General features: G+C 42.0%; 1 protein-coding gene and 1 non-coding gene across 2 annotated transcripts in view; one reads left to right on the top strand and one right to left on the bottom strand.

Moving 5' to 3' along the window:
* Positions 1-27,785, bottom strand: part of LOC115226033 (unconventional myosin-XIX-like) — a 54,275-nt gene that overhangs the window by 5,642 nt on the left and 20,848 nt on the right. The window contains exons 14-21 of the mRNA XM_029797004.2: positions 27,168-27,354; positions 25,958-26,025; positions 24,624-24,745; positions 15,033-15,143; positions 13,117-13,362; positions 10,878-11,018; positions 8,726-8,904; positions 6,240-6,442 (exon numbers count right to left, since the gene is read on the bottom strand). Coding sequence (XP_029652864.1) covers positions 6,240-6,442; positions 8,726-8,904; positions 10,878-11,018; positions 13,117-13,362; positions 15,033-15,143; positions 24,624-24,745; positions 25,958-26,025; positions 27,168-27,354 — 1,257 coding nt within the window. The remainder of the gene's footprint in view (positions 1-6,239; positions 6,443-8,725; positions 8,905-10,877; positions 11,019-13,116; positions 13,363-15,032; positions 15,144-24,623; positions 24,746-25,957; positions 26,026-27,167; positions 27,355-27,785) is intronic.
* Positions 10,058-10,139, top strand: Trnas-uga. Its single transcript has one exon. It is a non-coding gene; the product is annotated as a tRNA-Ser (tRNA).

Raw genomic sequence — 27,785 nt, forward strand, 5'->3', positions numbered from 1 at the left:
ATAGTCCCACATCGCTGCAGACCTCGATTAAATTCAGGCGACTCGCTGATGAAGCTGGCCTTAGCAAACATATTCTGTGTTTTGCTAGAAAGAAGCAGAAACCGCGGTACGAGTTGTTAAGTTATCGGTAAACGTTTTTGATTTTCACTCTCGATAAATTCATCCCCTTTTTATGTTCCCAGCACTCGGCATCTTTATTTAGGAGCCCTTAATTGTATAACTACATGAATAATATTTTTCTATATGAATAATATTTTTGTCTTATGACTAATTCGTCTTTTGTGCTGGGCACCTGGTAGTAAATAATATTACTACCCTTCTTGTTTATATTCGCATACTACATGATGAATTTATTCGTAAAATTCTTCCCGGCATGCCCGTGTAAATTTTGCGTCTGCGCAGAGATTTGAAAAGTTAAGATCTGCTAGTAGTCGGATGTAACATATAGTCCCACATCGCTGCAGACCTCGATTAAATTCAGGCGACTCGCTGATGAAGCTGGCCTTAGCAAACATATTCTGTGTTTTGCTAGAAAGAAGCAGAAACCGCGGTACGAGTTGTTAAAGTTATCGGTAAACGTTTTTGATTTTCACTCTCGATAAATTCATCCCCTTTTTATGTTCCCAGCACTCGGCATCTTTATTTAGGAGCCCTTAATTGTATAACTACATGAATAATATTTTTCTATATGAATAATATTTTTGTCTTATGACTAATTCGTCTTTTGTGCTGGGCACCTGGTAGTAAATAATATTACTACCCTTCTTGTTTATATTCGCATACTACATGATGAATTTATTCGTAAAATTCTTCCCGGCATGCCCGTGTAAATTTTGCGTCTGCGCAGAGATTTGAAAAGTTAAGATCTGCTAGTAGTCGGATGTAACATATAGTCCCACATCGCTGCAGACCTCGATTAAATTCAGGCGACTCGCTGATGAAGCTGGCCTTAGCAAACATATTCTGTGTTTTGCTAGAAAGAAGCAGAAACCGCGGTACGAGTTGTTAAAGTTATCGGTAAACGTTTTTGATTTTCACTCTCGATAAATTCATCCCCTTTTTATGTTCCCAGCACTCGGCATCTTTATTTAGGAGCCCTTAATTGTATAACTACATGAATAATATTTTTCTATATGAATAATATTTTTGTCTTATGACTAATTCGTCTTTTGTGCTGGGCACCTGGTAGTAAATAATATTACTACCCTTCTTGTTTATATTCGCATACTACATGATGAATTTATTCGTAAAATTCTTCCCGGCATGCCCGTGTAAATTTTGCGTCTGCGCAGAGATTTGAAAAGTTAAGATCTGCTAGTAGTCGGATGTAACATATAGTCCCACATCGCTGCAGACCTCGATTAAATTCAGGCGACTCGCTGATGAAGCTGGCCTTAGCAAACATATCTGTGTTTTGCTAGAAAGAAGCAGAAACCGCGGTACGAGTTGTTAAAGTTATCGGTAAACGTTTTTTGATTTTCACTCTCGATAAATTCATCCCCTTTTTATGTTCCCAGCACTCGGCATCTTTATTTAGGAGCCCTTAATTGTATAACTACATGAATAATATTTTTCTATATGAATAATATTTTTGTCTTATGACTAATTCGTCTTTTGTGCTGGGCACCTGGTAGTAAATAATATTACTACCCTTCTTGTTTATATTCGCATACTACATGATGAATTTATTCGTAAAATTCTTCCCGGCATGCCCGTGTAAATTTTGCGTCTGCGCAGAGATTTGAAAAGTTAAGATCTGCTAGTAGTCGGATGTAACATATAGTCCCACATCGCTGCAGACCTCGATTAAATTCAGGCGACTCGCTGATGAAGCTGGCCTTAGCAAACATATTCTGTGTTTTGCTAGAAAGAAGCAGAAACCGCGGTACGAGTTGTTAAAGTTATCGGTAAACGTTTTTGATTTTCACTCTCGATAAATTCATCCCCTTTTTATGTTCCCAGCACTCGGCATCTTTATTTAGGAGCCCTTAATTGTATAACTACATGAATAATTTTTCTATATGAATATATTTTTGTCTTATGACTAATTCGTCTTTTGTGCTGGGCACCTGGTAGTAAATAATATTACTACCCTTCTTGTTTATATTCGCATACTACATGATGAATTTATTCGTAAAATTCTTCCCGGCATGCCCGTGTAAATTTTGCGTCTGCGCAGAGATTTGAAAAGTTAAGATCTGCTAGTAGTCGGATGTAACATATAGTCCCACATCGCTGCAGACCTCGATTAAATTCAGGCGACTCGCTGATGAAGCTGGCCTTAGCAAACATATTCTGTGTTTTGCTAGAAAGAAGCAGAAACCGCGGTACGAGTTGTTAAAGTTATCGGTAAACGTTTTTTGATTTTCACTCTCGATAAATTCATCCCCTTTTTATGTTCCCAGCACTCGGCATCTTATTTAGGAGCCCTTAATTGTATAACTACATGAATAATATTTTTCTATATGAATAATATTTTTGTCTTATGACTAATTCGTCTTTTGTGCTGGGCACCTGGTAGTAAATATATTACTACCCTTCTTGTTTATATTCGCATACTACATGATGAATTTATTCGTAAAATTCTTCCCGGCATGCCCGTGTAAATTTTGCGTCTGCGCAGAGATTTGAAAAGTTAAGATCTGCTAGTAGTCGGATGTAACATATAGTCCCACATCGCTGCAGACCTCGATTAAATTCAGGCGACTCGCTGATGAAGCTGGCCTTAGCAACATATTCTGTGTTTTGCTAGAAAGAAGCAGAAACCGCGGTACGAGTTGTTAAAGTTATCGGTAAACGTTTTTGATTTTCACTCTCGATAAATTCATCCCCTTTTATGTTCCCAGCACTCGGCATCTTTATTTAGGAGCCCTTAATTGTATAACTACATGAATAATATTTTTCTATATGAATAATATTTTTGTCTTATGACTAATTCGTCTTTTGTGCTGGGCACCTGGTAGTAAATAATATTACTACCCTTCTTGTTTATATTCGCATACTACATGATGAATTTATTCGTAAAATTCTTCCGGCATGCCCGTGTAAATTTTGCGTCTGCGCAGAGATTTGAAAAGTTAAGATCTGCTAGTAGTCGGATGTAACATATAGTCCCACATCGCTGCAGACCTCGATTAAATTCAGGCGACTCGCTGATGAAGCTGGCCTTAGCAAACATATTCTGTGTTTTGCTAGAAAGAAGCAGAACCGCGGTACGAGTTGTTAAGTTATCGGTAAACGTTTTTGATTTTCACTCTCGATAATTCATCCCCTTTTTATGTTCCCAGCACTCGGCATCTTATTTAGGAGCCCTTAATTGTATAACTACATGAATAATTTTTCTATATGAATAATATTTTTGTCTTATGACTAATTCGTCTTTTGTGCTGGCACCTGGTAGTAAATAATATTACTACCCTTCTTGTTTATATTCGCATACTACATGATGAATTTATTCGTAAAATTCTTCCGGCATGCCCGTGTAAATTTTGCGTCTGCGCAGAGATTTGAAAAGTTAAGATCTGCTAGTAGTCGGATGTAACATATAGTCCCACATCGCTGCAGACCTCGATTAAATTCAGGCGACTCGCTGATGAAGCTGGCCTTAGCAAACATATTCTGTGTTTTGCTAGAAAGAAGCAGAAACCGCGGTACGAGTTGTTAAGTTATCGGTAAACGTTTTTGATTTTCACTCTCGATAAATTCATCCCCTTTTTATGTTCCCAGCACTCGGCATCTTTATTTAGGAGCCCTTAATTGTATAACTACATGAATAATATTTTTCTATATGAATAATATTTTTGTCTTATGACTAATTCGTCTTTTGTGCTGGGCACCTGGTAGTAAATAATATTACTACCCTTCTTGTTTATATTCGCATACTACATGATGAATTTATTCGTAAAATTCTTCCCGGCATGCCCGTGTAAATTTTGCGTCTGCGCAGAGATTTGAAAAGTTAAGATCTGCTAGTAGTCGGATGTAACATATAGTCCCACATCGCTGCAGACCTCGATTAATTCAGGCGACTCGCTGATGAAGCTGGCCTTAGCAACATATTCTGTGTTTTGCTAGAAAGAAGCAGAAACCGCGGTACGAGTTGTTAAAGTTATCGGTAACGTTTTTGATTTTCACTCTCGATAAATTCATCCCCTTTTTATGTTCCCAGCACTCGGCATCTTTATTTAGGAGCCCTTAATTGTATAACTACATGAATAATATTTTTCTATATGAATAATATTTTTGTCTTATGACTAATTCGTCTTTTGTGCTGGGCACCTGGTAGTAAATAATATTACTACCCTTCTTGTTTATATTCGCATACTACATGATGAATTTATTCGTAAAATTCTTCCCGGCATGCCCGTGTAAATTTTGCGTCTGCGCAGAGATTTGAAAAGTTAAGATCTGCTAGTAGTCGGATGTAACATATAGTCCCACATCGCTGCAGACCTCGATTAATTCAGGCGACTCGCTGATGAAGCTGCCTTAGCAAACATATTCTGTGTTTTGCTAGAAAGAAGCAGAAACCGCGGTACGAGTTGTTAAAGTTATCGGTAACGTTTTTGATTTTCACTCTCGATAAATCATCCCCTTTTTATGTTCCCAGCACTCGGCATCTTTATTTAGGAGCCCTTAATTGTATAACTACATGAATAATATTTTTCTATATGAATAATATTTTTGTCTTATGACTAATTCGTCTTTTGTGCTGGGCACCTGGTAGTAAATAATATTACTACCCTTCTTGTTTATATTCGCATACTACATGATGAATTTATTCGTAAAATTCTTCCCGCATGCCCGTGTAAATTTTGCGTCTGCGCAGAGATTTGAAAAGTTAAGATCTGCTAGTAGTCGGATGTAACATATAGTCCCACATCGCTGCAGACCTCGATTAAATTCAGGCGACTCGCTGATGAAGCTGGCCTTAGCAAACATATTCTGTGTTTTGCTAGAAAGAAGCAGAAACCGCGGTACGAGTTGTTAAAGTTATCGGTAAACGTTTTTGATTTTCACTCTCGATAAATTCATCCCCTTTTTATGTTCCCAGCACTCGGCATCTTTATTTAGGAGCCCTTAATTGTATATATATATATATATATATATATATATATATATACAATATATACGACGGGCTTCTTTCAGTTTCCGTCTACCAAATCCACTGACAAGGCTTTGTTCGGCCCGAGGCTATAGTAGAAGACACTTGCCCAAAGCGACATGCAGTGGGACTGAACTCGGAACCATGTGGTTGGTAAACAAGCTACTTACCACACAGCCACTCCTGCACCTATATATATCTACAAAATGTGTCAGTCCCCTTTTAAAAGATTACCTTGTGATTTGAAGACGATCTGGATCACAGGCCTCGCTTAACCTTTTAGCATTTAAACCAGCCATATCCGGCCAAAAGTATTCAGCCTGTTTTATGTTCAAACTGGCCAGATCTGGTCTCTCACACCAACCCTACAATATCGTTTTCAAAATTAACAGCTACCTCATCCAAAATCTCATAGCTACAAGATAATGCATGATTAGTTCAAAACAATGAGAATAAATAAGCATATTTATATATATATAGGCATAGAAGTGGCTGTGTGGTAAGTAGCTTGCTTACCAACCACATGGTTCCGGGTTCAGTCCCACTGCGTGGCACCTTGGGCAGGTGTCTTCTACTATAGCCTCGGGCTGACCAAAGCCTTGTGAGTGGATTTGGTAGATGGAAACTGAAAGAAGCCCGTCGTATATATGTATATATATATATATATGCGTGCGTGTGTTTGTCCCCCTAGCATTGCTTGACAACCGATGCCGGTGTGTTTATGTCCCCCGTCACTTGGGCAAGTGTCTTCTACTATAGCCTCGGCTGACCAAAGCCTTGTGAGTGGATTTGGTAGACGGAAACTGAAAGAAGCTCGTCGTATATATGTATATGTATATATGCGTGTGTTTGTTTGTCTGTGTTTGTCCCCCTAGCATTGCTTGACAACCAATGCTGGTGTGTTTATGTCCCCGCTACTTAGTGGTTCGGCAAAAGAGAACCGATAGAATAAGTACTGGGCTTACAAAAAAGAATAAGTTCCGGGGTCGAGTTGCTCGATTAAAGGCGGTGCTCCAGCATGGCCGCAGTCAAATGACTGAAACAAGTAAAAGAGTAGAATAATGTGAACACTAAAGGGTTAAAATTGTGTCGTGTAACTGGTAGGGTGAGAAAATACTAAGTGTTATGTACGTACCCGTCCGTCTCCGCATCACCTTGCGAGGGGTCGGCGTCCGTTTAACTCTTTCCCGTACCTGAAGTCTCCTATTTGCTATGGTACTGATGATGTGGTCGATGCTGACATCGTCTTGAAGGGCTCCATCGAGTCTCTGGCCACTTGCCGGTCCCTTATTTGACCGAACAACAGAGTAGCGACGGAGGAAGTCCGCATAAGTCATCCTGAAATAGATATTTATTTAGAACAGTTTGGTGTGGATTTGGTTTGCAAGATTCTTTGGATCATTTCGGTTTGAACGGCAGTTTTTTTAAATAATTTCCACGTAACTAAACACTTTTAAACTTCGTATACTGGTAGGATGTGTTTATAAAACATCTTTTTCTCTTGGCTTTATTGAGAAAATTCTATAGTTTGTAAGATATTTGTTGTTTTTTTCTTAAATTTCTGCAATTTCAACCAATCAATGACGTCTATTGAGGTAAAAAAAAAAACATTCTGTACCGTATGAATATGACCCTCGTTTAAGAAACAGATTGGGTTTATTTACATTTCTGAAGAGAAAAGATACCCTTCCCCCACCCCTAACCCTAAAACAGATTGAAATGCAAAAGATCGATACTAGGGTCATAATTATGGGTGACAATTTCATATGACACCGCTAGGAAAAACTGCCGTTCAAACTGAAAAGATCCGATTCTTTATATGAGTTCGTGTGTTGAAGCATATTCTGTTGTGTCTGGGGAGAGTCATTTTCTTTTGGTGCCTTATTATGTAACACACTCACCGGTAAAATTTCCACTTATTTCTTATTTTTATTTTCCTAAAATTTTCGTTGTGTCTTGCAACCTTTTCAATAGTTTTGACTCAAAAACTATTGCAAAGGTTGCAAGACTCAACGAAAATTTTAGAAAAATAAATAAGTAAATGAGTGGAAATTTTACCGGTGAGTGTGTTAAATTATAAGGTACAAAAAGAAAATGACTCTCCCCAGACACAACAGTTTGGTGTGGGCTGTGTTGGTTAAGAGGTTTACTTTCTAAGCATGGAGGTTAGGGTTTAGTCCGACCGCATGACACATGAGAAGAATGTTTTCTACTAATGCCTTGCGTTGGGTTGACCAAATGCTTGTGAGAGGACCTGATAGATGTAAACTGGAAGAAGCCTGTTATGTATATATATATACAGGAGTGGCTGTGTGGTAAGTAGCTTGCTAACCAACCACATGGTTCTGGTTCAGTCTCACTGCGTGGCATCTTGGGCAAGTGTCTTCTGCTACAGCCCCGGGCCGACCAATGCCTTGTGAGTGGATTTGGTAGACGGAAACTGAAAGAAGCCCTCGTATATATGTATATGTGTGTTTGTGTGTCTGTGTTTGTCCCCCCCCAAATCGCTTGACAACCGATGCTGGTGTGTTACGTCCCCGTCACTTAGCGGTTCGGCAAAAGAGCCCGATAGAATAAGTACTGGGCTTACAAAGAATAAGTCCCGGGGTCGATTTGCTCGACTAAAGGCGGTGCTCCCGCATGGCCGCAGTCAAATGACTGAAACAAGTAAAAGAGTAAGAGTAAAAGAGAGAGAGTATATATATATAATATATATATACAAAATTTAAAGGACTGACCACTAAAAGTGGACGGTCAACATGCTAGATATAGACGTCAAATCGCTATTTTCCACAAAGAGTATGTTCTGAAATAAAAACTCAGCACAAAACTAAAGCATTAAACAAGACAAATGAAAATATACGAAATAAAAATAATTACCCATGTACTGAATCAGTTTCAATTATTATTATCTGCAAGGATAAACTGTAATCTCGTCAGCATGGTCTGTTATATAAAATACAATTTGCTGGACTAGATGCAAAAAACAATTGACCGGAGTCTCGCATGCATGGAGTCCAACCAAACTTTTATTTCGTATATTTTCATTTGTCTTGTTTAATGCTTTAGTTTTGTGCTGAGTCTTTATTTGAGAACATACTCTTTGTGGAAAATAGCGATTTGACATCTATATCTAGCATGTTGACCGTCCACTTTTAGTGGTCAGTCCTTTAAATTTTGTATGTAAAAAATATTTTAATCTTCGGATTCTTTTTAATATGCTGGGCCACTGGTCTTAATTAATTAACATCAATTTCTACCCTTATTAAATTTTCATATATATATATATATATATATATGAAAGAATGGAGTTGAACGACGAATTAACAAAATTCCTTTATTTTCGACATGTTTCAAAGGCTGCATATTCCTAATTGTGAAGGAATAAGGAGTACATTATGCCGCTTTCTCATCAGGAAAAGCAAGGAACTTATGTCAACATCAAAATGCACAAAAAACCTTTTAGATGATTGCTCACATGGAGCCCTTGGCATATAGCTTCAACCGTGTTTTTCTGACGTGAATTTGCTACCCAGGTATCGGTTAATTCGAATTATCCATAATAAGATAATTCATTCAACTACCCAAATATATATATATATATCAGTACCAAACACTGACCTGACAGGGTGACCTTGGTGACTAATCTCCACTGTTTCCAAAATCCCACTGGCCTTTAGCTGAGACATCATAAACAGTCGGTCAAATTTATTGGGGACACAGTCCTTGTTTGGTTTCAGGCAGCGAACATAGTGGACATCTGAGGCATTTAGTGACAGCATCAGTTGATCAAGAGAGGTCTGGAAGATAATAATAATAATAATAATAATAATTTCAGATTATTCGATCAAAATGTGATGCTTATTTATTCACCTGGGTTTGAATTAATCATGCAATGTCCAATAACTTTGTGATTTCAATGATGTGATTGTGTATTTGTATTTCTATTGGGTTGTCCGGAAAGTTCGTGCCGATTTATAGTAGCTTACCTTTCGACTTATTCTAGAAGATGGTTGAGTCCATAAAATAGGATTTGACTCCACCTCCATTTAGAGCACAGTTTAAGCTATCTTTTCGTGGAAGAAGGTTTATGTTCCTATAACCTGTGTTAATTCTGTAACCCTTTAAAATGGAAGATAATAAAGTCCATTTTCAGCATTTGATGCTTTGGGAACCAGACAAAAATTGCTGCAGCTCGGCTGCGATGTGTTACCCCACCCGTCCATATTCACCAGATATTGCTCCTTCGGATTTCCACTTATTCAGGTCTCTGCAGAATAGTCTTAAACGTAAAAATTTCAATTCCTTGGATGACGTAAAAAGATACCTTGATGAATTCTTTGCCATGAAACCATCTCAATTCTGGGAAGAGGGTATTTTCAAGTTAAAGGAAAGATGGAGACGCATTGTGCAACAAAATGGTTCACATTTGGTTGATTAAAAAATGTAATGGCAAGTATTTATTGACCTTTTTCTTTCCTTTAAAAATCAGCACAAACTTTCTGGACAACCCAATAGAATGATATTGTAGGGTATGTGGGAGAAGTTGGATCTACCCAGTTTGAACCTAAAACTGGTTGAATATTTAGACCTGATATGACTGCTTTACATCATCACCATTGTTTAACGTCCGCCTTCCATGCTGGCATGGGTTGGACGATTTGACTGAGGGCTGGCGAACCAGAAGGCTGCACCAGGCTCCAATCTTGATCTGGCAGAGTTTCTACAGCTGGATGCCCTTCCTAACGCCAACCACTCTGTGAGTGTAGTGGGTGCTTTTTACGTGCCACCGGCATGGGGGCCAGTCAGGTGGTACTGGCAACGGCAACGCTCAAATTGTGTTTTTTATGTGCCACCAGCACAGGGGCGGCACTGGCAATGACTTTGCTCAAATGTTGTTTTTCACGTGCCACCAGCACAAGTGCCAGTAAGGCGACGCTGGTAACATATATGGCTGTGGTGGCCGAGTGGTTACGGCATTGGACTTGAAATCCAATGGGTTATACCCGCGCAGGTTCAAATCCTGTCCGCAGCGATTTAGTTTTCTGGGCTTACAAAGAATAAGTCCCGGGGTCGAGTTGCTCGACTAAAGGCGGTGCTCCAGCATGGCCACAGTCAAATGACTGAAACAAGTAAAAGAGTAAAAGAGCATATATATATTGATAGATAGATAGATAGATAGATAGATAGATGATAGATAGATAGATAGATAGATAGATGGATGGATGGATGGATAGATAGATAGATAGATAGATGGATGGATGGATGGATGGAGGATAGATAGATAGATAGATAGATAGATAGATAGATAGATAGATAGATAGATAGATAGATAGATAGATAGATAGATAGATAGATATGTAGATAGATAGATAGATAGATAGATGGATAGATAGATAGATAGATAGATAGATAGATAGATAGATGGATAGATAGATAGATAGATAGATGGATAGATAGATAGATAGATAGATAGATAGATGGATAGATAGATGGATAGATAGATAGATAGATAGATAGATAGATAGATAGATAGATAGATAGATAGATAGATAGATAGATAGATAGATAGATAGATAGATAGATAGATAGATATGTAGATAGATAGATAGATAGATAGATAGATAGATAGATAGATAGATGGATAGATAGATAGGTTTGATACATAGATAAATATATAAATAGATACATGTTAAAGGATTAAAAAGCACAGATCAAGAAGAGTAAATACCAAAAATAGAGATTATTGGAAGGGAAAATCCCTCAGATTTACCTTGAATTTTGTTAAAACTGTTTTTTTCTTCTTACTTGGTGTTGTTGTCGTTGTTGTTGTTGTTCTGGAGGTCAAGATTTCTTGGACAAAGTCAAGGTGGCTAGTTTTGACCAGGTTTTCCACTTCACTTGGTATATTGTCCTGAAAATTAGAACAATAATTCAACTGGATTAAATTAAATATAATAAACCAGTCACAAAGGTTGACAAAAAAGTAAAACAAACAAATCTTATATTTTTTTTTGGGGGGGGGGGGTCTTTAACCTTTTGACTGACAGATTTAGAAAATAATTTTTTGTAACTAAACACTTTGAAACTTCGGACACTGGTAGAATGTGTCATATAAAACATCTTTTTCTCTTAGCATTTTGGAGAAAAACTTATATTTACGAAGTGATTTCACGTTAAAGTTGTCCTATTTCGGTAATTTCAACCAATCAATGACGTGTATTCAGCTGAATAAATTTACTGCCGTTGTTTGTCAACAACAACTATCAGCGGGGAACTGGCAGAATCGTTAGCACGCCGGGCGAAATGCCGAGCGGTATTTCGTCTGCTGTTATGTTCTGAGTTCAAATTCCACTGAGGTCGACTTTGCCTTTCATCCTTTCGGGATCGATAAATTAAGTACCAGTTACACACTGCGGTCGATGTAATCGACTTAATCCATTTGTCCTTGTTTGTTCCCCCTTGTGGGTAGTAAAGAAATAGGTGTATTTTTCGTTTGTCACTGTTATTTATGACATCGTTCGTGCATTTGTATTGGTTTTAAGGTTTTAGGGTTAGGGTTGTCATAAATAACAGTGACAAACGAAATATACACCGCTGGAAGTTCTTGTTGAAAAAAACAACAGCAGTAATTTTATTCTGCTGAATACACGTCATTGATTGGTTGAAATTACCGAAATACGACAACTTCAACGTGAAATAACTTTGTAAATATAAGTTTTTCTCAAAAACACTAAGAGTAAAAGATGTTTTATATGATATTATGAATGATTAACCCCTTGTAATAACTGTCCACTGGGGAACACCATATGTGTGTGTGTGTGTGTGTGTGTACTCTTTACTCTTACTCTTTTACTTGTTTCAGTCATTTGACTGCGGCCATGCTGGAGCACCGCCTTTAGTCGAGCAAATCGACCCCGGGACTTATTCTTTGTAAGCCCAGTACTTATTCTATCGGTCTCTTTTGCCGAACCGCTAAGTTACGGGTACGTAAACACACCAGCATTGGTTGTCAAGCAATGCTAGAAGGACAAACACAGACACACAAACACACATACGACGGGCTTCTTTCAGTTTCCGTCTACCAAATCCACTTACAAGGCATTGGTCGGCCCGGGGCTATAGCAGAAGACACTTGCCCAAGGTGCCACGCAATGGGACTGAACCCGGAACCATGTGGTTGCTTAGCGAGCTACTTACCACACAGCCACTCCTGCGCCTGTGTGTGTTTTAAATGGACATCATACTGTTTTTTTCAATGAAACATTATCAGTCTCTGTGTTTGGTCTCAGCACAACTCCCTTCACCAAACACCTTTTTTTTTTGGAAGCACTCCATCGGTTACGACGACGAGGGTTCTGGTTGATCCGAATCAACGGAACAGCCTGCTCGTGAAATTAACGTGTAAGTGGCTGAGCACTCCACAGACACGTGTACCCTTAACGCAGTTCTCGGGGATATTCAGCGTGACACAGAGAGTGACAAGGCCGGCCCTTTGAATTACAGGTACAACAGAAACAGGAAGTAAGAGTGAGAGAAAGTTGTGGCGAAAGAGTACAGCAGGGATCACCACTACCCCCTGCCGGAGCCTCGTGGAGCTTTAGGTGTTTTCGCTCAATAAACACACACAACGCCCGGTCTGGGAATCGAAACCGCGATCCTACGACCGCGAGTCTGCTGCCCTAACCACTGGGTCATCTCGGGGATATTCAGCGTGACACGGAGAGTGACAAGGCCGGCCCTTTGAAGTACAGGTACAACAGAAACAGGAAGTAAGAGTGAGAGAAAGTTGTGGTGAAAGAGTACAGCAGGGATCACCACCATCTCCTGCCGGAGCCTCGTGGAGCTTTTAGGTGTTTTCGCTCAATAAACACTCACAACGCCCGGTCTGGGAATCAAAACCGCGATCCTATGACCGCGAGTCCGCTGCCCTAACCACTGGGCCATTGCGCCTCCTCACCAAACACCACAAACAACTCAAATATTAGATTTTTGAATGTTTTTAAACAAACCTTGTTCTTCTCAACCATTTCCCTGGCTTCGTAATCAACGATGTCGCAATAATGCCTGATCAGAAATCTGGGACTAAATTTCTCTGAATTCTTCTTCTGGCTTCTTTGAGCAGCTGAAGAACTGTCGTTAATCTTATTGTGAAGCCTTGGTGTCAAAGGTTGACGATGGCTGGCCTTTCCATTGGTGACCTCCACCAAGCGGTTACCAAGACTCACCAGGTCTTTCGGACGATTCAGGTAGACTTCCTAATTGAATAAATTGAAACAATAATTAAACATAAAAAAATTTGGAATACGGTAATTAAAAGAATATGGTAATTAAACAATAAGATCTTCTATATTTTTTATTGCTTCAGTCACTGTATTGTGACCAAGCTGGAGCACTGATTTGAAGAGTTCAGTCAAACAAATTAATACCAGTGCTCTTTAACCCTTTAACCATATCATCATCATCACCATCACCACCATCATCATCATCATTACCATTACCACCACCATCATCATCATCATCATCATTACCACTACTATCATCATCATCATTACCATTACCACCACCATCATCATCATCACCACCACCATCATCACCACCATTACCACCACCACCACCACCATCACCACTACCATCATCATCATCACCTTCATCATCATCACCACCACCATCACCATCACCACCACCACCACCACCACCACCATCATCATCATCACCATCACCATCATCATCATCCTTGTCGTTTAATGCCCGCCTTGCATGCAGGCATGGGTCGGACAGTTTGACAGGAGCCAGCCAGGTAGAAGGTGACCCCGGGATACTGCCTGTTTTGGCAGGGATTATACGACTGGATGCTTTTTAGGGTTTCTTTGTACCTTGGTTTGGGCCTTCTTTGTTTGCATCAGCCCTGCCTGAGCTCACCCTACAACAGCTGTCTGTTATGTAAAAACCTCCAGTGCTGGTGCCACTTAAAGCAAAAAAAAAAAACCTGTGATGGGACCCCATGAAAAGTGGTTGGTATTAGGATGGGCATTTAAAAATCACGTAAAAAGCATCCACTACACTCTCGGAGTGGTTGGCATTAGGAAGGGCATCTAGCTGTAGAAACTCTGCCAAATCAAGATTGGAGCCTGGTGCAGCCATCTAGTTTGCCAGCCCTCAATCAAAATCGTCCAACCCATGCTAGCATGGAAAGCGGACGTTAAACGACGATGATGATGATGATGATGATTATTTAACCATAGAAACCAGTCCAAAACAGACTGTGGGACCTGGTGCAGCCCCTGGACTTACCAGTTCCTTGTCAAGCTGTCCGACCCATGCCCACATGGAAAAACGGACGTTAAATGATGATGTGCAAATAATTCTGCCAGCTTGTCACTTTAGAACAACTAATGAGAGACCCTACCACTTTTGGTCACGACACTGACCATGGGATTGCATCTAGAAAGTTCCCCTCCCAGGCACAAGTTCGGGCAAGGTTGTTTATGGAAGACCAGCAGTCACCCATGCAGACCAGCCTCCACTCTCCACACCCTTATATGTACATAGGGTAAAGGGTAAAGACCCCCTTCAGTCATGGCTGACCATGGGATTGCACCTAGAAAGTTACCCTTCCAGGCACAAGTCCGGGCAAGGTTGCTTATGGAAGACCAGCAGTCGCCCATGCATACCGGCCTCTCCTCTCTATGCCACCAGTGTTATCCAAGGGAAAGGCAAAGGGGTCAATACAGCTTGGCACCTGTGACGTCGCAGCTCATTTCTACAGCTGAGTGAACTGGAGCAACGTGAAATAAAGTGTCTTGCTCAAGAACACAACACGCAGCCCGGTCCGGAATTCAAACTCACAACCTCACGATCGTAAGCTCGACGCTCTAACCACTGAGCCATGCGCCTTCACAGAACAACTAATAATTAAGCTACTTACTTCGTTAAGGAGAGCAAACACTCCACATGTGCCATCCAAGAGATCGATGTGTGGCTGGTTGTCCTCAAATTCCGTGTATGTCCATTCAATGTTCTCGTCAATGTATTCATTCTTCGAATGAAGAGAAAGTGGAAAGAGACCGGTTAAGGAGTTCCTCATATGATTACGGAAATGAGTTAGTGAAGCATGGCTATAGGTATAGGAATAAATATAGGCTCTGAAATGGCTATAGGTTCAGGCAGGGCAATAGGTGAACATGGGGCTATAGGCATAAGCATAATTTAGGCATAGGCAATAGGTGAACACAGGGCTATAGGCTTAAGCATAATTTAGGTATAAGCAATGCTATAGGCACTGAAATGGATATAGGTGCAGGCAGGGCAATAGGTGAACACAGGGATATAGGCATAAGCATAATTTAGGTATAGGCAATGCTATAGGCACAGAAATGGGTATAGGTTCAGGCAGGGCTATAGGCATATGCACAGTTTAAGGATAGGCAATGCTATAGGCACTGAAATGGCTATAGGTTCAGGCAGGGCAATAGGTGAACACGGGGCTATAGGCATATGCACAGTTTAGGCACAGGTAATGCTATAGGCACTGAAATGGCTATAGGTTCAGATAGGGCAATAGGTGAACACAGGGATATAGGCATAAGCCTAATTTAGATATAGGCAATGCTATAGGCACTGAAAGGGGTATAGCTTCAGGCAGGGCAATAGGTGAACACGGGGCTATAGGCATAAGAATAATTTAGGCATAGGCAATAGGTGAACACAGAGCTATAGGCTTAAGAATAATTTAGGTATAAGCAATGCTATAGGCACTGAAATGGATATAGGTGCAGGCAGGGCAATAGGTGAACACAGGGATATAGGCATAAGCATAATTTAGGTATAGGCAATGCTATAGGCACAGAAATGGGTATAGGTTCAGGCAGGGCTATAGGCATATGCACAGTTTAAGGATAGGCAATGCTATAGGCACTGAAATGGCTATAGGTGCAGGCAGGGCAATAGGTGAACACGGGGCTATAGGCATATGCACAGTTTAGGCATAGGCAATGTTATAGGCAATGAAATGGCCACAGGTGAACACAGGGCTATAGACATAAGCATAGTTTAGGCACAGGTAATGCTATAGGCACTGAAATGGCTATAGGTTCAGATAGGGCAATAGGTGAACACAGGGCTATAGGCATAAGCATAATTTAGGTATAGGCAAGGCTATAGGCACAGAAATGGGTATAGGTTCAGGCAGTGCTATAGGCATATGCACAGTTTAAGGATAGGCAATGCTATAGGCACTGAAATGGATATAGGTGCAGGCAGGGCAATAGGTGAACACAGGGCTATAGACATAAGCATAGTTTAGGCACAGGTAATGCTATAGGCACTGAAATGGCTATAGGTTCAGATAGGGCAATAGGTGAACACAGGGCTATAGGCATAAGCATAATTTAGGTATAGGCAATGCTATAGGCACTAAAATGGCTTTAGGTGCAGGCAGGGCAATAGGTGAACACGGGGCTATAGGCATAAGCATAATTTAGGTATAGGCAATGCTATAGGCACTGAAATGGCTATAGGTGCAGGCAGGGCAATAGGTGAACACGGGGCTATAGGCATAAGCATAATTTAGGTATAGGCAATGCTATAGGCACTGAAATGGCTATAGGTGCAGGCAGGGCAATAGGTGAACACGGGGCTATAGGCATAAGCATAATTTAGGTATAGGCAATGCTATAGGCACTGAAATGGATATAGGTGCAGGCAGGGCAATAGGTGAACACGGGGCTATAAGCATAAGCATAATTTAGGTAAAGGCAATGCTATAGGCACTGAAATGGCTATAGGTGCAGGCAGGGCAATAGGTGAACACGGGGTTATAGGCATAAGCATAATTTAGGTATAGGCAATGCTATAGGCACTGAAATGGATATAGGTGCAGGCAGGGCAATAGGTGAACACGGGGCTATAGGCATAAGCATAATTTAGGTATAGGCAATGATATAGGCACTAAAATAGCTATAGGTGCAGGCAGGGCATAGGTGAAAACGGGGCTATAGGCATAAGCATAATTTAGGTATAGGCAATGCTATAGGCACTGAAATGGATATAGGTCAGCAGGGCAATAGGTGATCACGGGGCTATAGGCATAAGCATAATTTAGGTATAGGCAACGCTATAGGCACTGAAATGGATATAGGTGCAGACAGGGCAATAGGTGAACCGGGGCTATAGGCATAAGCATAATTAGGTATAGGCAATGCTATAGGCACTGAAATGGCTATAGGTGCAGGCAGGGCAATAGGTGAACACGGGGCTATAGGCAAGCATAATTTAGGTATAGGCAATGCTATAGGCACTGAAATGGCTATAGTGCAGGCAGGGCAATAGGTGAACACGGGGCTATAGGCATAAGCATAATTTAGGTATAGGCAATGCTATAGGCACTGAAATGGATATAGGTGCAGGCAGGGCAATAGGTGAACACGGGGCTATAGGCATAAGCATAATTTAGGTATAGGCAATGCTATAGGCACTGAAATGGATATAGGTGCAGGCAGGGCAATCGGTGAACACGGGGCTATAGGCATAAGCATAATTTAGGTATAGGCAATGCTATAGGCACTGAAATGGCTATAGGTTCAGATAGGGCTATAGGCATAAGCATAATTTAGGTATAGGCAATGCTATAGGCACTGAAATGGCTATAGGTGCTGGCAGGGCAATAGGTGAACACGGGGCTATAGCCATAAGCATAATTTAGGTATAGGCAATGCTATAGGCACTGAAATGGCTATAGGTGCAGGCAGGGCAATAGGTGAACACGGTGCTATAGGCATAAGCATAATTTAGGTATAGGCAATGCTATAGGCACTGAAATGGATATAGGTGCAGGCAGGGCAATAGGTGAACACGGGGCTATAGGCATAAGCATAATTTAGGTATAGGCAATTCTATAGGCACTGAAATGGCTATAGGTGCAGGCAGGGCAATAGGTGAACACGGTGCTATAGGCATAAGCATAATTTAGGTATAGGCAATGCTATAGGCACTGAAATGGATCTAGGTGCAGGCAGGGCAATAGGTGAACACGGGTCTATAGGCATAAGCATAATTTAGGTATAGGCAATGCTATAGGCACTGAAATGGCTATAGGTTCAGATAGGGCTATAGGCATAAGCATAAGTTAGGTATAGGCAATGCTATAGGCATTGAAATGGCTATAGGTGCAGGCAGGGCAATAGGTGAACACGGGGCTACAGGCATAAGCATAATTTAGGTATAGGCAACGCGATAGGCACTGAAATGGCTATAGGTGCAGGCAGGGCAATAGCTGAACACGGGGCTATAGGCATAAGCATAATTTAGGTATAGGCAATGCTATAGGCACTGAAATGGCTATAGGTGCAGGCAGGGCAATAGCTGAACACGGGGCCATAGGCATAAGCATAATTTAGGTATAGGCAATGCTATAGGCACTGAAATGGATATAGGTGCAGGCAGGGCAATAGGTGAACACGGGGCTATAGGCATAAGCATAATTTAGGTATAGGCAATGCTATAGGCACTGAAATGGATATAGGTGCAGGCAGGGCAATCGGTGAACACGGGGCTATAGGCATAAGCATAATTTAGGTATAGGCAATGCTATAGGCACTGAAATGGCTATAGGTGCAGGCAGGGCAATAGGTGAACACGGGGCTATAGGCATAAGCATAATTTAGGTATAGGCAATGCTATAGGCACTGAAATGGATATAGGTGCAGGCAGGGCAATCGGTGAACACGGGGCTATAGGCATAAGCATAATTTAGGTATAGGCAATGCTATAGGCACTGAAATGGCTATAGGTGCAGGCAGGTCAATAGGTGAACACGGGGCTATAGGCATAAGCATAATTTAGGTATAGGCAATGCTATAGGCACTGAAATGGATATAGGTGCAGGCAGGGCAATAGGCGAACACAGAGCTATAGACATAAGCATAGTTTAGGCACAGGTAATGCTATAGGCACTGAAATGGCTATAGGTTCAGATAGGGCAATAGGTGAACACGGGGCTATAGGCATAAGCATAATTTAGGTATAGGCAATGCTATAGGCACTGAAATGGATATAGGTGCAGGCAGGGTAATAGGTGAACACGGCTATAGACATAAGCATAGTTTAGGCACAGGTAATGCTATAGGCACTGAAATGGCTATAGGTGCAGGCAGGGCAATAGGTGAACACGGAGCTATAGGCATAAGCATAGTTTAGGCACAGGTAATGCTATAGGCACTGAAATGGCTATAGGTTCAGATAGGGCAATAGGTGAACACGGGGCTATAGGCATAAGCATAATTTAGGTATAGGCAATGCTATAGGCACTGAAATGGCTATAGGTTCAGATAGGGCAATAGGTGAACACAGGGCTATAGGCATAAGCATAATTTAGGTATAGGCAATGCTATAGGCACTGAAATGGCTATAGGTGCAGCCAGGGCAATAGGTGAACACAGGGCTATAGGCATAAGCATAATTTAGGTATAGGCAATGCTATAGGCACTGAAATGGATATAGGTGCAGGCAGGGCAATAAGTGAACACAGGGCTATAGGCATAAGCATAGTTTAGGCACAGGTAATGCTATAGGCACTGAAATGGCTATAGGTTCAGATAGGGCAATAGGTGAACACAGGGCTATAGGCATAAGCATAATTTAGGTATAGGCAATGCTATAGGCACTTAAATGGCTATAGGTGCAGGCAGGGCAATAGGTGAACACGGGGCTATAGGCATAAGCATAGTTTAGGCACAGGTAATGCTATAGGCACTGAAATGGCTATAGGTTCAGATAGGGCAATAGGTGAACACGGGGCTATAGGCATAAGCATAATTTAGGTATAGGCAATGCTATAGGCACTGAAATGGCTATAGGTTCAGATAGGGCAATAGGTGAACACGGGGCTATGGGCATAAGCATAATTTAGGTATAGGCAATGCTATAGGCACTGAAATGGATATAGGTGCAGACAGGGCAATAGGTGAACACGGGGCTATAGAAATAAGCATAATTTAGGTATAGGCAATGCTATAGGCACTGAAATGGCTATAGGTGCAGGCAGGGCAATAGGTGAACACGGGGCTATAGGCATAAGCATAATTTAGGTATAGGCAATGCTATAGGCACTGAAATGGCTATAGGTGCAGGCAGGGCAATAGGTGAACACGGGGCTATAGGCATAAGCATAATTTAGGTATAGGCAATGCTATAGGCACTGAAATGGATATAGGTGCAGGCAGGGCAATAGGTGAACACGGGGCTATAGGCATAAGCATAATTTAGGTATAGGCAATGCTATAGGCACTGAAATGGATGTAGGTGCAGGCAGGGCAATAGGTGATCACGGGGCTATAGGCATAAGCATAATTTAGGTATAGGAAATGCTATAGGCACTGAAATGGATATAGGTGCAGACAGGGCAATAGGTGAACACGGGGCTATAGGCATAAGCATAATTTAGGTATAGGCAATGCTATAGGCACTGAAATGGCTATAGGTGCAGGCAGGGCAATAGGTGAACACGGGGCTATAGGCATAAGCATAATTTAGGTATAGGCAATGCTATAGGCACTGAAATGGCTATAGGTGCAGGCAGGGCAATAGGTGAACACGGGGCTATAGGCATAAGCATAATTTAGGTATAGGCAATGCTATAGGCACTGAAATGGATATAGGTGCAAGCAGGGCAATAGGTGAACACGGGGCTATAGGCATAAGCATAATTTAGGTATAGGCAATGCTATAGGCACTGAAATGGATATAGGTGCAGGCAGGGCAATCGGTGAACACGGGGCTATAGGCATAAGCATAATTTAGGTATAGGCAATGCTATAGTCACTGAAATGGCTATAGGTTCAGATAGGGCTATAGGCATAAGCATAAGTTAGGTATAGGCAATGCTATAGGCATTGAAATGGCTATAGGTGCAGGCAGGGCAATAGGTGAACACGGGGCTACAGGCATAAGCATAATTTAGGTATAGGCAACGCTATAGGCACTGAAATGGCTATAGGTGCAGGCAGGGCAATAGCTGAACACGGGGCTATAGGCATAAGCATAATTTAGGTATAGGCAATGCTATAGGCACTGAAATGGCTATAGGTGCAGTCAGGGCAATAGCTGAACACGGGACTATAGGCATAAGCATAATTTAGGTATAGGCAATGCTATAGGCACTGAAATGGCTATAGGTGCAGGCAGGGCAAATGGTGAACACGGGGCTATAGGCATAAGCATAATTTAGGTATAGGCAATGCTATAGGCACTGAAATGGCTATAGGTGCAGGCAGGGCAATAGGTGAACACGGGGCTATAGGCATAAGCATAATTTAGGTATAGGCAATGCTATAGGCACTGAAATGGCTATAGGTGCAGGCAGGGCAATAGGTGAACACGGGGCTATAGGCATAAGCATAATTTAGGTATAGGCAATGCTATAGGCACTGAAATGGATATAGGTGCAGGTAGGGCAATAGGTGAACATGGGGCTATAGGCATAAGCATAATTTAGGTATAGGCAATGCTATAGGCACTGAAATGGCTATAGGTGCAGGCAGGGCAATAGGTGAACACGGGGCTATAGGCATAAGCATAATTTAGGTATAGGCAATGCTATAGGCACTGAAATGGCTATAGGTTCAGATAGGGCAATAGGTGAACACGGGGCTATAGGCATAAGCATAATTTAGGTATAGGCAATGCTATAGGCACTGAAATGGATATAGGTGCAGGCAGGGCAATAGGTGAACACGGGGCTATAGGCATAAGCATAATTTAGGTATAGGCAATGCGATAGGCACTGAAATGGATATAGGTGCAGGCAGGGCAATCGGTGAACACGGGGCTATAGGCATAAGCATAATTTAGGTATAGGCAATGCTATAGGCACTGAAATGGCTATAGGTGCAGGCAGGGCAATCGGTGAACACGGGGCTATAGCATAAGCATAATTTAGGTATAGGCAATGCTATAGGCACTGAAATGGCTATAGGTGCAGGCAGGCAATAGGTGAACACGGGGCTATAGGCATAAGCATAATTTAGGTATAGGCAATGCTATAGGCACTGAAATGGCTATAGGTGCAGGCAGGGCAATAGGTGAACACGGGGCTATAGGCATAAGCATAATTTAGGTATAGGCAATGCTATAGGCACTGAAATGGCTATAGGTGCAGGCAGGGCAATAGGTGAACACGGTGCTATAGGCATAAGCATAATTTAGGTATAGGCAATGCTATAGGCACTGAAATGGCTATAGGTGCAGGCAGGGCAATAGGTGAACACGGTGCTATAGGCATAAGCATAATTTAGGTATAGGCAATGCTATAGGCACTGAAATGGATGTAGGTGCAGGCAGGGCAATAGGTGAACACGGGGCTATAGGCATAAGCATAATTTAGGTATAGGCAATGCTATAGGCACTGAAATGGATATAGGTGCAGGCAGGGCAATAGGTGAACACGGGGCTATAGGCATAAGCATAGTTTAGGCACAGGTAATGCTATAGGCACTGAAATGGCTATAGGTGCAGGCAGGGCAATAGGTGAACACGGTGCTATAGGCATAAGCATAATTTAGGTATAGGCAATGCTATAGGCACTGAAATGGATGTAGGTGCAGGCAGGGCAATAGGTGAACACGGTGCTATAGGCATAAGCATAATTTAGGTATAGGCAATGCTATAGGCACTGAAATGGATGTAGGTGCAGGCAGGGCAATAGGTGAACACGGGGCTATAGGCATAAGCATAATTTAGGTATAGGCAATGCTATAGGCACTGAAATGGATATAGGTGCAGGCAGGGCAATAGGTGAACACGGGGCTATAGGCATAAGCATAATTTAGGTATAGGCAATGCTATAGGCACTGAAATGGCTATAGGTGCAGGCAGGGCAATAGGTGAACACGGGGCTATAGGCATAAGCATAATTTAGGTATAGGCAATGCTATAGGCACTGAAATGGATATAGGTGCAGGCAGGGCAATAGGCGAACACGGGGCTATAGACATAAGCATAGTTTAGGCACAGGTAATGCTATAGCCACTGAAATGGCTATAGGTTCAGATAGGGCAATAGGTGAACACGGGGCTATAGGCATAAGCATAATTTAGGTATAGGCAATGCTATAGGCACTGAAATGGATATAGGTGCAGGCAGGGCAATAGGTGAACACGGGGCTATAGGCATAAGCATAATTTAGGTATAGGCAATGCTATAGGCACTGAAATGGATATAGGTGCAGGCAGGGTAATAGGTGAACACGGGGCTATAGGCATAAGCATAATTTAGGTATAGGCAATGCTATAGGCACTGAAATGGATATAGGTGCAGGCAGGGTAATAGGTGAACATAGGGCTATAGACATAAGCATAGTTTAGGCACAGGTAATGCTATAGGCACTGAAATGGCTATAGGTGCAGGCAGGGCAATAGGTGAACACAGGGCTATAGGCATAAGCATAATTTAGGTATAGGCAATGCTATAGGCACTGAAATGGCTATAGGTTCAGATAGGGCAATAGGTGAACACGGGGCTATAGGCATAAGCATAATTTAGGTATAGGCAATGCTATAGGCACTGAAATGGCTATAGGTTCAGATAGGGCAATAGGTGAACACGGGGCTATAGGCATAAGCATAATTTAGGTATAGGCAATGCTATAGGCACTGAAATGGCTATAGGTGCAGGCAGGGCAATAGGTGAACACAGGGCTATAGGCATAAGCATAGTTTAGGCACAGGTAATGCTATAGGCACTGAAATGGCTATAGGTTCAGATAGGGCAATAGGTGAACACGGGGCTATAGGCATAAGCACAATTTAGGTATAGGCAATGCTATAGGCACTGAAATGGCTATAGGTGCAGGCAGGGCAATAGGTGAACACGGGGCTATAGGCATAAGCATAATTTAGGTATAGGCAATGCTATAGGCACTGAAATGGATATAGGTGCAGGCAGGGCAATAGGTGAACACGGGGCTATAGGCATAAGCATAATTTAGGTATAGGCAATGATATAGGCACTGAAATAGCTATAGGTGCAGGCAGGGCAATAGGTGAACACGGGGCTATAGGCATAAGCATAATTTAGGTATAGGCAATGCTATAGGCACTGAAATGGATGTAGGTGCAGGCAGGGCAATAGGTGATCACGGGGCTATAGGCATAATTTAGGTATAGGCAATGCTATAGGCACTGAAATGGATATAGGTGCAGGCAGGGCAATAGCTGAACACGGGGCTATAGGCATAAGCATAATTTAGGTATAGGCAATGCTATAGGCACTGAAATGGATATAGGTGCAGGCAGGGCTATAGGCATAAGTATAGTTTAGGCAGGGCAATAGGTAAACACAGGGTTATAGGCATAAGCATAATTTAGGCAGGGCTATAGGCATAAGCATAGTTTAGGCACAGGCAATGCTATAGGCACTGAAACGGCCATAGGTAGTGGGGACTACCTCATGATTGTGAGCCTGACGCCCTAACCACTGAGCCATGTGCCTTCACAGGAAAATAACAAAGGGGTGTTACACCTACCTGAAGATCGCGAAGGAAGTGCTGAACGTAGTGTTGCTGTAGACGTTCGTTGGCATAGTTGATGCACAACTGTTCCAGACTGTTCTGTTGGAAACATTCAAACCCATAAATGTCTAGCAATCCTGGAAATCAATGGAAATGGAAATCAATGGAAATGGAAATCAATGGAAATGGAAATCAATGGAAATGGAAATCAAAATCCTCACCATCACCACCACCACCACCACCACCATCATCATCCTGATCGTTTTAATGTCCACTTTTCCATGCTTGCATGGGTCAGATGGCATTTACTGAGGCAGATTTTCTATGGCCAAACATGTTCTCACAGATTATTGAAAACAAGGTCTTTACTGGTCCTTACACTGCTAGTCAAAACACTTGTTAATCATGCACGTACCTTCTTTTAATACTAGGCTGTTATATAGTGAAAGCCTTGTTACTTACTATGGTGACAACACTACCTATCTATCAATCTTTCACACACACAGTCTCTCTCCCTAACTTTAGAACTGAGCTATGCCTCTTGTTCTATCCATGTTTAATGATTAGCACTTGTTTACGCTATGGTCCTCATCCATACACCTACGTGACTATGATGGTACGGTACACAGACAATCTGTCGACAGACAGTTGACCGACAGACAAGACAATTGTGTGGTATGGTGCAGGGTCCTGTTGCCAAACATAGTGGGTTCCAGCAGCCACCCTCTTCATCCATGGCAGCACAACCTCCTCCAGGAACTTGATGTAGGCCTCCGTGTTGAGTCTGAGTCTGTGTGGGAATTGTCTGCACGCGTGTCAATACATATTTCTTTACTACCCACAAGGGGCTACACACAGAGGGGACAAACAAGGACAGACAAACGGATTAAGTCGATTATATCGACCCCAGTGCGTAACTGGTACTTATTTAATCAACCGCGAAAGGATGAAAGGCAAAGTCGACCTCAGCGGAATTTGAACTCAGAACGTAACGGCAGACGAAATACCTATTTCTTTACTACCCACAAGGGGCTAAACACAGAGAGGACAAACAGGGACAGACAAACGGATTAAGTCGATTACATCAACCCCAATGCGTAACTGGTACCTATTTAATCAGCCTCAAAAGGAGGGAAGGCAAAGTGGACCTCGGCGGAATTTGAACACAGAACGTAGCGGCAGACGAAATACGGCTACACATTTCGCCTGGCGTGCTAACAGTTCTGCCAGCTCACCACCTTTGTCAGTACAGTCAAAATTTGGATACTGCAAGTGGAACATCTTTCATCAGAGGTCAACTGGACTAAGGCTGACCTCTGGCTAAACAACACCAGCAACAAACAACTTACCTATACTTTGTTTGCAGGAGTTGCCATGGAATTGGTCATTGATATAACTGACCAACCAGTTGAAGAGACTGAAATGGAAAAAAAAAAAAAAAAAAAAAAAAAAAATCAATTACTAATTGAATGTTAATTGTAAATTGTTAATTGTAAATAATTATAGGTGTAGGCGTGGCTGCGTGGTAAGAAGTTTGCTTACGAACCACATGGTTCCGGGTTCAGTCTCATTGCGTGGCACGTTAGGCAAGTGTCTTCTACTATAGCCTCGGGCCGACCAAAGCCTTGTGAATGGATTTGGTAGACGGAAACTAAAAGAAGCCCATTGTGTGTGTGTTTTTGCCCCCCTACCCCCACCATCGCTTGACAACCATTGTTGGTATGTTTACGTCCCCACAACTTAGCGGTTCGGCAAAAGAGACCAAACTGAATTTAGGTAAATAATCCTTCGAGCAGTCGGTCAAAGAGAGAATTAGAAATAATGATATTTCTATTTTTGAAAACCACTGGATGAATTCCACTCAATTTAGGTAAATAATCCTTCAAGCAGTCGATCAATAGCAATGCCTGCTGGGTTCGGCTGCTCTGCGTTGATGAGGGGCAAATCCCCTGAAACTAGTCTGCAGATGCCTGACCAGCAAGGGGAAGTATCTAACCTCCCCTGTTCAAAGGTAATAATGGACACAGGTTTGTGTGTTATATAGCTAGCTAGAGGCAATGGCCTCTTGGAGCTAAATAGGATGCTAGGCGATGGCCTCTTGGAACTAAATAGTCCAGAAAAATAGGACGAATGCAGCATTCGTTCTATTTTTCTGGACTGCCATGTTAGCTTGGCGATAACCATTGATAACCGGTGAAGGCGCATGGCTCAGTGAAGACACATGGCTCAGTGAAGGCGCATGGCTCAGTGGTTAGAGCGTTGAGCTTACGATCGTGAGGCTGTGAGCTCGAATCCCAGACCGAGCTGCGTGTTGTGTTCTTGAGCAAGACACTTTATTTCACGTTGCTCCAGTTAACTCAGCTGTAGAAATGACTTTGCCTTTCCCTTGGATAATATTGGTGGCGTGGAGAGGGAGAGGCTGGTATGCATGGGTGACTGCTGGTCTTCCATAAACAACCTCGCCCGGAGGGGGTCCCAACCAACCATTAATATGTTCCTGGAGCTTTGTGAAGGAAATAAAACTCAGAAGTCGAAAATTAAAAAAACACTCGGCCTCACCTGGAATATAACAGCATGGCCAGGCAGTCGCGGCGGTTGGCTGCTTCAGCCTGTCGTACAGGCTTCACAAACATACTCTCACGTCCCTTCCGACCAGAATGGATGTTACGATGCAGGAGAATATGCTGCAGTTGTCTGCTGTCGATGCACAGAAGATTGCAGGCGTTTTTCATGGCATCGGAACTTCCTGGAAGTAGATACATCATCATTATCATCATCATCATCATCAACATTATCATATTAACGTCCACTTTTCCATGCCTGCATGGGTCAGGGGGAAATTTATTGAGAAAGATTTTCTACAGCAGGATGCCCTTCCTGTCTCCAACCTTCACCTGTTTGCAAGCAGGCTAATATTTCCCCATGGCCAGACATGTTTCTCACAGGGACCGCAAAATAACTTCGTTTAAACTCTTTTACAATAAATGTGCAATATTAAGACCAGGAAACATGCACACGCATGCACGTACACGCACACACACACACATTATTTAAAACTGTTGAATTCAGTTGCATGCACCTTTTACAAGCACTCCGTCGGTTACAACGACGAGGGTTCCGGTTGATCCGATCAACGGAACAGCCTGCTCGTGAAATTAACGTGTAAGTGGCTGAGCA

The sequence above is a fragment of the Octopus sinensis genome, linkage group LG29 (genome assembly GCF_006345805.1).
Source record: "Octopus sinensis linkage group LG29, ASM634580v1, whole genome shotgun sequence".
NCBI lineage: Eukaryota > Metazoa > Mollusca > Cephalopoda > Octopoda > Octopodidae > Octopus > Octopus sinensis.